This window comes from Colius striatus, chromosome 11, assembly GCF_028858725.1.
Source record: "Colius striatus isolate bColStr4 chromosome 11, bColStr4.1.hap1, whole genome shotgun sequence".
Lineage (NCBI taxonomy): Eukaryota > Metazoa > Chordata > Aves > Coliiformes > Coliidae > Colius > Colius striatus.
The window spans coordinates 12,980,234-12,995,549 of NC_084769.1; the positions used below are offsets into that span (position 1 = coordinate 12,980,234).

The 15,316-nt window shown below is 39.3% G+C and overlaps 1 protein-coding gene across 2 annotated transcripts in view; it reads left to right on the top strand.

The window, feature by feature from the left end:
• The window catches only part of HSPBAP1 (HSPB1 associated protein 1), a 36,769-nt gene that overhangs the window by 6,084 nt on the left and 15,369 nt on the right, over positions 1-15,316 (top strand). Inside the window, exons 2-3 of one of the 2 annotated variants that reach the window (XM_062004861.1) lie at positions 5,774-5,959; positions 11,525-11,709. In XM_062004861.1, coding sequence (XP_061860845.1) covers positions 5,774-5,959; positions 11,525-11,709 — 371 coding nt within the window. The remainder of the gene's footprint in view (positions 1-5,773; positions 5,960-11,524; positions 11,710-15,316) is intronic. The other variant, XM_062004862.1, reaches the window with a different exon arrangement.

Sequence of the window (15,316 nt, forward strand, 5' to 3'; positions counted from 1 at the left end):
GTGACTTCTGTTAGTTGTACATACCATAATTTTCCTGGATTTGGGGGAGTGGAAGAGGAAGGGGATATTTCAAATGGCAGAGGTGCTGGCAGGAGCTGTAAGGACAGGGAGGGGAATGGAAAGCATTTCTTCTACTGGAGAGCAGAGGAGCTGATGTGATTCAACATTCAGTTAGTTAGCTAAAAACTGACAGGACTGTTTTCTAAAGCACTGACACGAGTGCTTTTCTGATCTCCAGGGTAAGAGGATGAAGAGAAGCTGGCCAGGGGGTCAGGAAGAGCTTTCTAGGAAGAGCCCTTTGGGATTTAGAGAGAAATTTCATGATGTATGCTTGAAATGATATGCTGTCATTTAGAACAGGGGTGGGAAGTGTTCCTAGTTTTGTATTCAAGGCTCAGCTTCTTACTCCACCCCTAAGAAGTCTGGCAGCTATTTCCTTTTCGTTATCAGAAGGACAGTTTGAGGTTTGAGGGCATAGCCCACAATTTTATCTTACTTCATTTCTTGAGTCACTCAGACTTACTGTAAGAAAAACTGTAAAATGTCCAGCCCTGCCACAGGAGGACTGGAAAGTGACTACCAGTACAAATTCCTCTTTTGGCTTCTTTCTTTTCTTTTGATGCCCTCCTCCATGGTAGTAGACACAGAGAGCAAGGAAGGGTGTGTTGACTTCAGGCTATCAGAGTAAGCTTCAGGTGCCAGTCTTACCTGTCTATCCTGAGAGGCTCCATGCAACTGCTAACTATCTTTCAGTGAACAAATTATCTATGCAAATGTAAGTTAGATGCCTCCCAGCTATGCTGCATCTAAAGTATTGACATTCTCAGAGTCAAAAACAATAGTACCAGCAATAACTGGTTAGGAAGAAGTATCCAGATATTCAAATGGTATATCCTTCAAGCCACTCGTGTCCATTTAAATGCATTCTGTTTGCACAGAGCAGGCTGATCATAGTGTGGAACGTTGTAATCACATGCAGATTATTTTAAGTTGTTTTTTTTAATTTACAGAGTCAATGCACTGTGAAATCATTAAGTCTGACCTCCAAACCAAGTCACTTCTCCTTGCTTTGGGGACTTTCCCCATCCTCCCCCACACCTTCTCTTTTCCCACTCCTGGTTTCTGGGCAGTTAAGATTGTGGAGGTTGGTTGATTTTTTTGAGTGACCTATCTGCTCTGTATTAAATGTATTGAAAATGCTATTCTTTTCTTTTAACTTTTTAATATTTTTTTAAAAAAATAAGGATAATGAAGCATTACAGATTTGCAAGAGAAACAATTTGACGATGCTTATACCAAATACATTACCAGGATTTCCTTGTACTCCCTCTTTTAGAAAATAATTTTAATACCTCTCAATTAAATCTCATATTTAAGCAGCAGGGTGTTTTAGCAGAAGCCAACTGCCACGCACTAATGAACTCTTGTAATTTGCTAAATTATTTTAAATGAATGACAGTACATTTAGCGTTTTAATGACAGTACATTTAACTTGTGAACAACTTTGATCAAGTCCACTTTTCGTCAGGCTGCCTGCTGTGCTGAACTCTTTATTCCCAAACCTCACTCGGTTACTCAGAAAAATTGTTAATCAGAAACGTTCAATTATTTTCTCTCTCAGAAGCACAAAGTCTACTGGAAAGTACTTAGCCAATTCTTTGCTTTCCTTATATCTGCCTTCAGTGCTGAGTGTGGATGAGTCCTCATATTTGACAACACTTCACGTAGAGACAACTGGAGAGCTTTGTTTTTTTAATTGGAAGATCTCTGTTTCGCAATGTGTTACCTTTCTAAAGAACACCTACGTTTTTCGCCAATTATCTAACTATCACAGTTACAAAACTTGAGCTAAAACTTGCTTTGGTTTTTCAGTTCCTGGTTGGATTCTATACACGCCTGGTGTAAAGTCAAAACATGAGACAAATTATTCCTGCTTCCTTTTGTACCATGAAGCCACATCATTTGTTGAGTCTGATAGAAAGAACTAATTTAAAGTATTGCTTTTCTCTTTTGGATCAGAGTACAGCTGAGAAAATGAAGACTCCAACAGAGCTTTTCTTTTCAAAAGGAATATGCATTTCTATTCTCACCTACTACCTGATCTCCCCAAGGAATTTCATATCTAATGCCCAAGATGGACATTTTATTTCTTTGCAACACATTGTATTTATACACGTTTTACTTACACACATCCATGTCCAAACTGTATGTCCTTACGTAATGCTACACAACCTTGGGTTTTGCCTAGGAGTCAGTTACCATAAATTTCAGATTAGGAAATGCTGAGAAGCAAGAGCCTGAGGTCTTTCTGAAGCTATGGTAACAGTATCTAAAGAAGAGATTATTGTTATTTTAAATTACAAATTTTTCTGCTAATCTCTCTCTTTCAAGAGATATCTTCGGATATCCCTCGTAATTACTTTTTATCACTCCTGCAGTATATAATTCCATCACAAATCTCTGCTGGTCATGAGCAGAGTTCTCCAAATTATCATAATATCTGTTTGATGTAGTATATGATATTTACCTTTTATCATGTGCCTTTTCTCTAACAGGCATTTAGATATGCGTGATAAATCTGATGAGGAAAGAATCACATTTAGCTGACTGCTGTTCTCACCAAGGAATACATAAATCTGAATGAAGACAAAGATTTTTTGCACAAAATCAGCAAGAATCTCCATTTGTCTTTGCAAAAAAAAAATCTCCTAATGTTCATTTAGCTAATGCTTTAAATTTTCTGAAGCATTTCGGCATTCACTGCTGATTATATTGTACGTGCTGTGTGAGATTATCTGTATCAGGAAAAGATGTATATGCATCTAATATGAATTTAGTAGTTTGAAGACAGGAATGATTAGCATCTTACTTAGACAGACTGTTCCTTTCTCATTGTTTCTAAATTTTATAGGGGAGTAGGTTTACACATGAATAAAGCCTGGTGACATGACAAAAACCTCCAGCTAAAGTTCAGTAGAGGAGAGGCTGTTTATTCCAATTATAAGGGTTTTGTTTGGCATTGGTACAAACTCTCCCAGTGGCTTGAGCTCTGAGCTTCCCCTGTCCATTTGCTGTGGTCGAAACTACACCTTTCAAAAGCACAATATGCATGTGGAAATCACATTAGAAAGCCACACAGAATCAACAGTTGGCTTCAGTAAAATTTCTGCTTTTGTAGCACATCCCAACTGTTGACAAAAGTTACAGGTAAACCTTAAGCTTTTGCAATAAAACTCATCTTTACAAAGTCCTTGTAAAAAGTGCCACCAATTTCTCACATTTCTTTGGATTGACATCCACCAAAATAACTAATTAATAATTGAAATGCATTAAATACATGAATAATTTAAACCAAGTAGTCAAAAAGACAGACCTGCAGTGATAAACTTAGCCTAAGCAAGAATAATTTCATTTTTATGAGCTGGAAAATCTGAAAGGTACATAAGGCCAGGCAGCTCCCACATCATGAAAGCTGCCTCTGCACAATATTATCATTGCATCGGTTAAAGACAGAAGGAGCTTTATAAACCCCCTGGGAGCACTCAGATCTGGACTGCGTCTTGCCTCAGTCTTTGAACAGCATCACTGTGAAAAAACATGCTGAGTTTTAACCTCTTACAATGCCTACAGCCAGCTCCGTGTAGCTGTACCCGCATGTGCCATTGTGCCTACAGATGGTCTTTCTGCCTTCTCTGGACTTACTCCCTCTAGGTATGCTAACCTATGGCTCACAAACCCCCAGAGCCTCCTTCCGGGGATAGGGAAGACCATATGGTAAGACATACGGTCCCCGTGAGGACTCCTTATGTCCTGGTTGTGTGCAAGTTGCTGGAGCGTGAGACTGAAGGCCAAGTGTCATAGACATCACTGTGTCACAGCAACACCATTCTGTCAAGTGTTGCTCTGTGTATGAGAGGCAACGTGGAAAATAAACCAAAACCCAAACTCCCTCCTGTCATCAGCCTTAGGAAAGGGAAGCAATTTTAAAATGTTATGTTCTGTGAAGATAAAACATCAGAGGTCTTTAGTTTTAAAGCTTCAAGATGGAATTTCCATGAGTGAGAGAGGAGAGGAATCCAGTTGCCCTGGAAGTCCATGGGTGAAGGGACCCATCAACTCTAGGGAACCCCAGCCCCGATACCTTCCACTGAATTTCTGTTAAGATAACACCTAAATTGAGAAAACTAAAAAGTACAGCTATGCTGGAGTATAAATGTTGAAAGAAAGGACACTCACAAAAATTACCAAGGAGAATCATTGTGGTGGGAAAGGACCTTTAAGATCATTGAGTCCAACCACTAACCTCACATTGACAAGCCCATCACTAAACTAAATCATACCCCTCAGCACCTCATCTATACGTCTCTTCAATATCTCCGGGGATGGTTACTCCACCATCTCCCTGGGCAGCCTGTTCCAATGTCTTAACAGCCCTCTCAGTAAAACAGTTCTTCCTAATGTCCAATCTAAACCTCTCCTGGCGTAACTTGAGCCCATTGCCTCAATTTCTGCTGTTTCTGCTGTACGTGCTCATTTCCTTGAGCATGTACAGGGCTCCTCTTATTTGTGCCATTCACACCTCAGCAGTCAAATATTTAAACTGTTATGTTTTAGACAATCATGAAGAACTTTTCTTGGTGACCTTGTTCTCAGGGAGTCATCTTCTGTGCTTCTGCCGTTTCAGCACTGTGGGGCTGGCCCTGTGGGACTGCCTGGTTCTCCACTACTTGTCCCACCACCCACACACAGGGAGGACCGAGAGGCAAAATTAGCACTCGGCAGTAAAGGCAATTTCTTGCCCTGTATTTATTTAACCCATCTCATGCATGCCAGACCATAATTTTGACCCCTAAGCGGAGTGATTGAATTGGTTTATTTCAGATGAGCTGCTAGGAGTCATGGGGAACCACATGTATCAATTTAGTATGTTAAATCTTGGGCATTGTAGGGATACAAGTTCTGGATGAGTTGACTTCAACAGAGATTAAAATAATGAATAGATTTTTTCATGATCTGAACTTGTAGCCCACTGCTTCAGCTCTTTGGAGCTGTTAGGTTGTTTTTGTATTGTTTTTTTAAATCAGTCTTTCCTTCTCAACATGTCCCTAAAGAAAAGTTGTTCTGAAAGTGCTGAGTTTGTTCAAGGTTGCCAGCATTTCACTTTGACAGTTTCAGTGGGGCATATAAATCTAAGCAGCAAAGGAGTAAACGGAAATCTTGGGTTAGTTTAGTTCTTGGAGTGGCACAGTTTCCTTTTTCTAGAATTCTGTTGATGAAAATAAGTTTTTAAACTCTCAAAAAATACCTACTGATTTGGTTACACTGCTGTTCTTGGCTTAAATCAAAAAGGAACCTGGTTTGCTATCTCTGACAATGTGCCACACTTCTTGGAAAGAATCCCATGCAGAAAGACTCTTAATCATGAAATTTATGTTCTCTACACTCTGGACATTATTTGTAAGGGTTTTTTATTGTTAGCCTAATTCTAAACAATTTGTCTACATTGCATTATTGCCTAAGCTACAAGTGAAAATTTCAAACACATGGCAATCTTTTACTTTTTTTTTACATTTTATGTGCTAATGCACTGCTTAAATTTAGTGTAAGAATGTTCTCTCAGTGTTTGCAATAAAAATTTGACTCAGAAAACGCTACAAAGGACGTGTTAGTTCTTCATGTTGCCCATGCTGTGGGAGATGGTAAATGGGAGATGGTAAATAACACTTCATGTACCATAAATCTTTCCTCTACAGTTGTTTTTTTCTTTACATAGGTGAAGATGTCAAACCATTCACTCCTGAGAAGACCAAGGAAATTGTGATGTCTCTACAGCAACCTGCAGTCTTCTATAATATGGTCGGCGACTGGCCAGCCCTGCGCTGGAATGCGGAATACCTTTCTGCAGTGTTGGGTGGAAAGAGAATACAGTTTAGGCTAGGTCTGAGGACAATGGATTTAGGTGAGACTGAGATGGACAGTATTACATATCACAAGTCTCTTTTTAAGGTTCTGCAGTCCTCTGCCTCACCATTATCACTCTTCACTCATATGTATTGCGTTTCGCTGCAGGCTTTGTTTTTAGGAAATGGGATTTGGCCAGCAAATTTCTCTTTCTTGTGTGTTTATTCTTAGTATGAAGTCTGGTGGGTAACACTAACGTATAAGAATTGAGGATCTTAATTTTCTTTCCTTGCTTTGTAGTGTTTGTGTTTGGTCCTGTTTTTATACATGATTCAGTTGTTCATGTGAGCCAAGCTTCCATATCAACAAACCTGAATGCATTAAAGAATTAGCCAGTCTATCTGGGGTTTTTAATCTGTAAAATGGTGATAGTTCTCACCTTCCTCCAGAGATTTTGTAAGACTGGTGGTTTTCAGTATTTAAAGATCCTGTGATGAAAGACGCAGCAGAAGTATAAAGCATTAAGAAAGTCACTTGATACTAGTACAATAATTTCACCGCTAACCCTCCAAATTATCTCAAACATCTGGGAATGTGCCATGGGAGAAAGACAATTTTTCCACTTGATACTAAATAGTACAACTTTAATTCTATCAGTTGCCACACAATACTTGTCAGTCTATCCATGGACAGAGTTTCAAACCAAAGAGGCAAGACAGAGGAAGCTTGCTCCAAGGTGGCAATCTGCTAGCCACTTCAGAGGCTATGCATTGATTTATTCATGCCCTGTACATCCTTTGCCCTCACCACCATGTACCAAAACACATTTTGCTGTGCACTTTATCCCTTTTGCCTAAAATATCTTGTCTCCCTTCACTCTGTTTCCTTAGGCCAGATGGACACAGTTAATGAAAAATGTTCAATATAAGTCATGTGTTTTTAGACTCCATCTAGCTGTTCTTTCTGTATTCTTGTAACCTTCTTCAGCTGGACTACCTCTTTCTTGGAAGGTAGGCTCTGCACAAAGGCTCCAGGTGAAGATCTGCTTGTTCCTATGGAACTGGTAGGATTACATCACATCATCTTACTTAACAACACAGTGTGAAATTTGCTTTCTTCACAGCATCGTGACCATATTATTTCATGTTCATTTTTTGCAAGAGCAACGATGAAACAGAAGTGTTAGAGGGAAAATATTTTGGCATGTTAGGATTTCAAAACATTTTACCAGCATAGATTAATGATTCCTATGCCATTCCTGGGAGAAGAGATGTAATTTATTCGCTTTCTACAGATGGGATAACTGAGGTGTAGAATTAACACGTTGTTACACATCTTAACAGTAAGATCTCTATAGTTAAATGAGGTATCAGGCAGTTCTTGCACTATATGTAGAAGGTATCTCATTGGCAGTAGCAAAGATGTTGTGTATATACAACATTTTCCTTGGTACCTTGTTAATATATCTCAGTTGTAATACACAGGGCTTACCAGGTGAAAGGATAGTTTTGATCCTAGTCTCCACTAATTAGTAGGCACTTTTTGAGAGCCAAATGAGCATGTCAACTGGGAAAGCTTCCGATGGGATTGATGGAGTGTTATGTAGCTAAGTGATGGATTAATGCTACCAACCAAGTAGAGAAGAGTAATCACTTAAAAATAACTTGTAGTCACTAGGGATATAGAGTGAATTTAAACTTAAATTCTTGTCTTGGAGTTGCATATATCTCTATTTTGCTTTTTCCTAAAGGCATTGATCCCTAGGCAGCAATCAGTTTGTCTCCAGGGACCTCCATTATTTGCTAATGTGAGCTAGAAATGTCTTCAAGAAGATGAGTAGAGGCTTTGGGGGTTATATTGTAACTGAATGAGACCTGTGATGCTATAAAAAATTTGCACTGCAAGGATATATTAGTGAAGCCATTAGCCAAGCTGTCTCAGAGTCTGAAATAATGTGTTTCATGTGCCACTGTCATTTGGAAGATGGTTGATCTCACTCATTCATGCTTAACGTTGTTTTTCAGTAAGGACCTCTTTCTTATCATTGTTCATGTTAATATCTCAGATGAAATGGAAGCAGTGATGTGATTAGAGAAAGCAACAGGAACGTGCAACCTCCCATGGGTACAATAGATGAGTGACCTAAAGATTAGACAGTACTACTCCTGCTACTGAGTTGAGAACTTGTACAAGAAACTGTTCTGCTGCTTGTGGGTGGTGCATTTTTAGTGTCACTCAGATATGGCTGCTTCAGAGTTTCTGTGATTATTTAAGCTTCTACATTCATCTGGAAGATCCAAAATGATGTGAGAACTCGTACTGTGACAGCTTCTCATTTTTAGTGCCATAGCTGCAGCCTGGGTGGGAATTCCCAAATTGAAGATTCCTTAATATAAAAATGTAAGAACTGCAAATGGGGCATCTTGGTTGGAGCTGATTGGATTTTATATTTGCTTTTCTTGGTAGTTTGGAATTTCTTGAGGCATATGGAAGTGGAGGGCACATTTGAAACATGGAAAACATGGGAGCTAGCAGTATTGTTGGTGTGAATTATTTGTACCTACCTAAGTTTGTGTGTTTGATAGTATTCTGTCTGGTTACAGGAGTTAAACAGTATGTGTCCATACTAAGGGGGAAAAATATACTCAGAGGATTAAACATTAACAGAGATAAAATACCTCCAGAGAGAGTACAAGTGTTCATTACAAGAACGATGAAGGTTCTATTAGTCTTGAAATCCCTACCCACATAGTTCAAGCCACACTAAAAGATTCGGTTTTCTGAAGTGGGATAAAGGGTGGGCAGCAGCTACAGAAGTTGAGTTTCTGACAGAGAAAATGCAGCATTGTAGACCACCTATGTGATGGCTACCTAAAGCGTGCCAGCAAATACAAATAGGGAGAAGAAGAAAGCTTACACAAAACTGACTTCTGTGCACAGACACTACTTGATTTGACCATTTTCTTTGATTGTGTAGTATAATAAATAAACAATGAGTTCATTGTGAAGAAGCTGGAGAGAGCAAGAGGTGGTCATGCTGATGAGTTACGAATCACAAGATCTCTGGAGGAAATTTCTCTTAGAGATTATGGATAGAGCTGGTGCTGTCAGATATAGAGGTAGATAGAAAAGGGCTTCAGCTTGAACATCTGCCCAAGAGGTTTTACCACTAAGCATGGCAAAAGAATTCAAGCCTCTGAGATTTGATGTAGAGGAGGACTACAAAGGTGGCTATAGACCCATCAACTGAATAGAAGGCTGAAAATACAGTACAAAAATATACAAAGAATATAGTACAAATACTGTAAGCTGAATAAATGTCATATAAAGCTGAGGTTTGAGGTAGTTATTGCAGTTGGATGTGGATGGCCAATTTGTTGCTTTGTGAGTGTGCCTGTGCTTTGTTACAGCATTAAATGGCTATTCCTTGCTCGGATTATTCATTTAAATAATTTTAATTCCCTAGATACTGTGAATAGACATTTGGTTTTCTTTTAAGTTTAAAGAAATGAAGGAGACATTTCACTTGTGTTCTTGCTGGAGCTTTATAGTATTTTCTAAGGCTACTGTCCTTTTTTTTTCTTCCTTTCCTTTTGTATATGTTGCAAACACTATCTTTCTGAGTAGAACAGAATTTGGCATCTGTTGGGACCAAACCTTAGCTAAGGAGGGGAGCTGCTTCCTCCAAAAAGCACTTCCCTCTCCATCCTTCCAGTTTCTGTGGCATTAGATAGAAGAGCAGAGGACTGTCATGCCTCCAGGTACCATGTCATCAGACAGCACTGGTAGCTTACTTTAGACTTAAAGTGTCTTAATCTATAATTTACAAATTACAAAACACCTTCAGCTTTTAGTCATTAGGTATTAGCAAACTGCTCAATAGCATTGATGCTTTCAGCTGCCCATTGCTAACATTTTCACCTAGTTGCAGTCTACAAATCCATCTAAGCAATGTCTAGATTGCCCAGACACTTTTTATTACTATTTATTTTTCCATGAGCACCCATGGTACTGAACAAGTTATAAAGTATAACTAGTTATAAATTAAACCAAGAACCCTGCTCTGAGGAGACTGTATCCCAGAAGATAGTCTTACCTTGCATAGTTGGATTTTCTAAAGTGTAGCTGAGAGTGAGATCTAGTGTGTTCTAGAAAAAGCATATTTCTTGCCTTTGAAACACTTGCTCTTGAGTTATCATGGAAAATAGGCATTGTCCTGAGCACTCTTTGTTCTCATCAAAATAATACAGGTATTGAGCCACCTGCAGTAGTGCTTATTTCTTTTATCTAAATTTTCCATCAAGCCATCTTTTGGCAAAATGATGAGCATTGTATTAATGAGTGGGGATCAGTAGGGAGCATGGGACTGCAACACAGACAGGGAATCAGATATAAGGAGGGGTTGTTATTGCAGGTGATTCATATGTCTTGTATGCAGTTCTTAGGTAGGAAGCCCTTCTATTACACAGACCCATGTGATGGATCGCTGAATAGTGACTCTTAGCTTACATTTTTAGGTAATGAATTTGATAGTGAGGGGAAAGAAAGCCGGTACCTAGGCTACTACAATGGAAAATGGCAAAATGATAGTGATAAAGGTTTGTAAAAGCTGTTGTCCCACCTAAAGGGAGTGAGAACAAATGTGTGAGACTCTATGGGAATTGCTGTGATAACAAAATGAGAGTGGTAGAGAATGAAGAGCTGCTCCTGCACAACAGTGAAAGGATCCCATTTCTGAGCAGCTTAATGTGAGTTACACAAGGTTAAATTGCAGCTCTGTCACTGTCATTCATGCAGGCTGCAGTAATTTTTTTCACAGTAGTATAGTACAGTGCTTTATATTTTTTTAACATTGGATAAGTCTCTTTGAAGCTGGCACAAATAGGGGCTGTGGGAAATGAAGATCTCTGATTAACCACAATTAAAGTATGCTGTGATGTGGGTTATCTTGTAGGCCTTCCAAGTAACCCAACCAAGAGCTGAAAGGCTTTATCAGTCAGCCTGACCAAAGCATGATGTGAGCAAAACACTGCTGGTAAATACTCTTTCTGTCTGCCAAGGAACACCACAACCTGCTTTTGTCAGTTCCATGTGAAAAATCAGGGCACACAGCATTTTTGATGGATCATTGGCACACATGTGGCTCCATAATTTGCTTCACATGCATTATAGTGCTGATTTGGTTATTGCTTTAGGGAAAGATGAACATGTTCAGCTACAAAAATTCACGGAGACAAAGTAAAGAGTACACAAATAGTTGTGTGTATATTTGCAGCTCACACTTAAGGAGGAAGATGAAGGAAAGATGAAGCTCTCAGTTGTTCAGGGAACTTGGGCATATTGAGTTGCTGTGTTGAAGGATGCCTTGCATATGAACAACAGCAACTATTGGTGTGCTTTTACCTCACAGCAAGTTTGAAGTAACAGCTGTTCACTTAAACCTTAATGAAAAACCAATAGCCTCAGACTTTAATAAGTTAGATGATGAGAACCAGAGTCAAGCCACCTAGTCCTCCTTCATGTCTCATGTTGCATTTAACCAGAGCTGAGAGAGAAAAACTGAGTGTTATTTATGCTGTTTTGGTGCTCCTGCAATACTTGGCTTTTCTTTTGTTGATTTTAGTTCCCCAGTTTGAAACCAGGTGTAGCTATGTGAAAGCTACACTTGAAGAGTTTTTGGCTTGGAGTTGTGGGCAGCCTTCTTGTCTCTCTGGACCATTCAGTTGTTACGAGCACTCCAGATACTGGGCTTACGCTGACTACAAATACATTGCCAAGATATTTGAAGATAAGCCAGAAATTTTCCAGGTAAAACATTTACATTATTTCTTCCTAGTTTAATAATTGCAAATTACCTAGTGTAGGTTCTGAAACCTCTACTGCCATCCCCTCTCTGCCCCTTTAGCTATTTCAAGCTTTGAAATGAAAGCTACTGGCCATCAGGCTAACAGGGAAGCTAGTACCAAGTGGTAGCCATCTAAAGTTCTGCCTCCTGTTACATGCTTAAAAACAACACAAGTGACAAAACCAACTGCCACAGTGGCTGCACTCCCCTTCCCATTTTGCCCAGTGTTATTTTGTGACTGAGCTGGTTGTGGGGGGCACTGAGCCACGTGTGTGGCCTCTGCAGCTGAACACCTTCCCTGCACCTCTGCTGAAGGTATGAGAATGAGGTGGGAAGAGGATGTGGAGATGACAGGTGCCAGCAGGCCTGGCATGCTGCAAACCTGAGACCCTGCTGCTGTCCTAGATCCACCTTGTACTCAAAAGGCACCTAAATTAACAGCTCCACTCTGGAGAGAGGATTTGATGGCATGAATTCACTTGTAGCAACGCAGCTGTAACACGGTTTCTCTCTGTGTTTTGCCTTGTGGCTCATTTTCTCATAGCACAGTTCCTTCCCTTAACATATTCACATCATCTGTTTGTGAGAAGAAAAGATTCTGAGTTTGCAGGATTCTTGTACCTTGATTGTCTGTGGAGGCAGTAAAATACAGGAAGCAACCTGTCCATGGAAGAACATAAGCTATGATGATTTTCAAAAGCAGGTATTGGGACACCTAACTGAGGTATTTTCTTTCACTTTCTCCATGTCTATCTCCTATTTCAATGTATTGATTCATCTACATTCTCCTTGCAAACTGTCAGAGAACAAAACTGAGGACAGCTATACAAAAGGAATATTTTTTCAAAAGATATAAAGAAAGAATAGTAAAGTGAAGCCTTATTAATTTCTATACTTTGGAATGTGAAGGTGAAACCATAATTCCCTGCAAACACTGTGTCAGTGGGATGACAGTGAGTACAAACTGATAAGCCCCTTCCAATAATTATATCCTCAGAATTTCCCATGCTCCTTAAATGTATTTTGGGTTTTAGTATCAGTAAAATTAGTATTTTTCAGTACTCAGTCTTTTTTTCAGAGTGTCTCCTTCCCTGTTGTTCTGTGGTTTGGAAGGTAAAGTTTGGGCATAGAGACCATCTTACCTTTCTTTCCCCTCTCCCTTCCTAAGCACACTGGAACACAACCAGGATCACATATACTTGGACTGTATGACACTGACAACTGCATTGTGTTGTTTCAACTAAGTTGGTACCTCCAGGGATGTTTCTGGTTTCCCCAGATCTCTGAGTGACTTCCTCTATCTGTGGAAAGTCTTTGTGGTCTTGGTCTTCTCTGTTTTAGCCTCAACAGACAGCGTTTCCTGATGTTTTATGGCACAAGATAATAGCAGCTCAGAAGATCCGAGTAGCCTGCTGCTTCATGCGGTCAATAAAAAAAACACTTGGCAGAAACAACCCTTTTCCTTCCTCCTTCTTCCCCTTCCCTCCATTGAAGAACAAAATTGAGGCTCCAGGAATTGTGTCTCTGTGCAGGTGTCACGCCACGACCTCTTCACCTGACCTATAACAAGCAACAGATTGTTCTGCAGTTTTTAGAACAGACACACGTAATGGTTGTGCTGTGCAGTTGTGTTGGTTTTTTTTAAAGCAGAATCTGGGAGGGAAAAAAAAATCAATGGTGTTATGCAAGCAAATATGGCGTGTGTCATCTGCCAGTTTCACAGGCATGGGAGTGAAATGCATCAGTTCCAGGCTCACGTGGCTTTCAAAACACCGCTACACAATTCATACCAGCGAGAAGAGGTCTTTGTAGAAATTCGCATCCTTCCTCGTGTGAATTTGATGATAACCCCTTTTTTTTTCTTTTTAGATTTTATTTAGATTTACATAAGGTGATTTGAAGGGGAGAAGAAGGCCAAGTGCACTGTTATTTATAATGATTAATAGGGCCATTTAGAAGTTGTTTGAAATTTAGATTGCACTGTTTATCATTTACAGTTGTGTGGGCTAAGGTAATGATTCCATTATTCTAATCTATGAGCAGTATCTAGCAACTTACATTTTTTTGTTCAGCTGATATTTCATTACAGATTTTGAGGTATAAATCAGAAGCAAGATATATGCATGAAGTTTAAATAGAAATGAGACCTTTTAAAGTGGCATACGGGTAGAGATTATCTTCATTATAAGCAGCAAATGGAATAAATATAATTCACAAGTAATGTGCCATCTGTTATGGTTGGAACACCTTTTAGTGCATTTCTTCTTACAGTGACTTTTTATTGTAGAGAAGGAGCCCACTGTGACAAGATCTCGGTAATCCCAAGTTCCTTTTCAGTTCATTGGTTAAAAACTATTTTACCCATAATTACTTAACTATTTACTACAGCTGCAGCATTTTCAAAAAGTTCTTTTAAATCTAGTATTGATTGTGTGTGCTTTCTTTCCACTTAAATTGTAACAAAATACAAAAACTATTTAGGTGTGAGATTAAAGTGCAGAGATGGTGTTACGCTTATCTTTATCCCCGAAATAGTCGTATTGGATTTTAAATTTTATGGCTGCTGAAATCCATAGGAGCAACTTTTTTCTTTCTGATTTTTTGCTGCCTTTGACAAATGTTTATATTACACTTCAGCTTTTCTTCTCTTTTTTTTTTTTTCTTCCAAATGGTATCTTTAAAATCAATAACTCTGAAATGTAAAATCTGTAGCAACATCTAATTTTTGGGAAGGCTATCGCTCATTTTGAGGGTTTCCTGATACAGAGCCATGGTGAAGTCATCCTTATAATAATGTCTTGCTGCGGTTTTCCTCGTCCATGGATCTTAAAAAAGGATAGTCATCCACCTCTCTGCAAGCAGCTACCTTACATACCTAAATTAGGAGGGCAGACTCCTATTTTCTCTCTATAGACAGCAGAAAGAGAGAGACTTTTCCAAGGTGTGATTGAGAGAGCTTTGACAAAGCAGGAGCCAAGCTTAAATTAGGTTCCTAAAGTTAGGTGATGTGAACGACCCTGAAGTGCTTATTGAAATGTAACAAACACTGTTATCTTACTTTTCAAGATGGGAAAAATAAAGCTCATAGATTAAGTGATTTTCCTGAGACCATCAGGAAGACAAGAACTGAATCTCTGATTCCTAAGGCTCAGTCTGGGGCTCCAGCCAAAAGGCACCAGTGTCTCTGGCCAGTATACTTCAAGTGCCTTCCAATAAACAGATGATCAAACCCTGCAGGTGACAGGGTGAGCTACAGAAACATGGCAAAGCTTTATCCAAGCTATACAGAGCAATCCTGACAAACACTTGAACTATCTGCAGAACACATCACTATCCCTCATTCCAGCTGTCATCGCCAAGGAATTGCTTGTGGAAGGATCAGTGGACTGGAAAGCTCCAGGATAATGTTGATAACACATACATACCTATTCTGCCCTTTCTTGCCATATAATCAAAGTGCTTTAAGTTCACTGCCTATGCACTTGCAAAGGTGGGAGAAGAACCTATCTATTAAATAACAAGAAACCCAGCTTACCACTGAGTCAGAAATGAGGGAAAGTCTATGTTTCC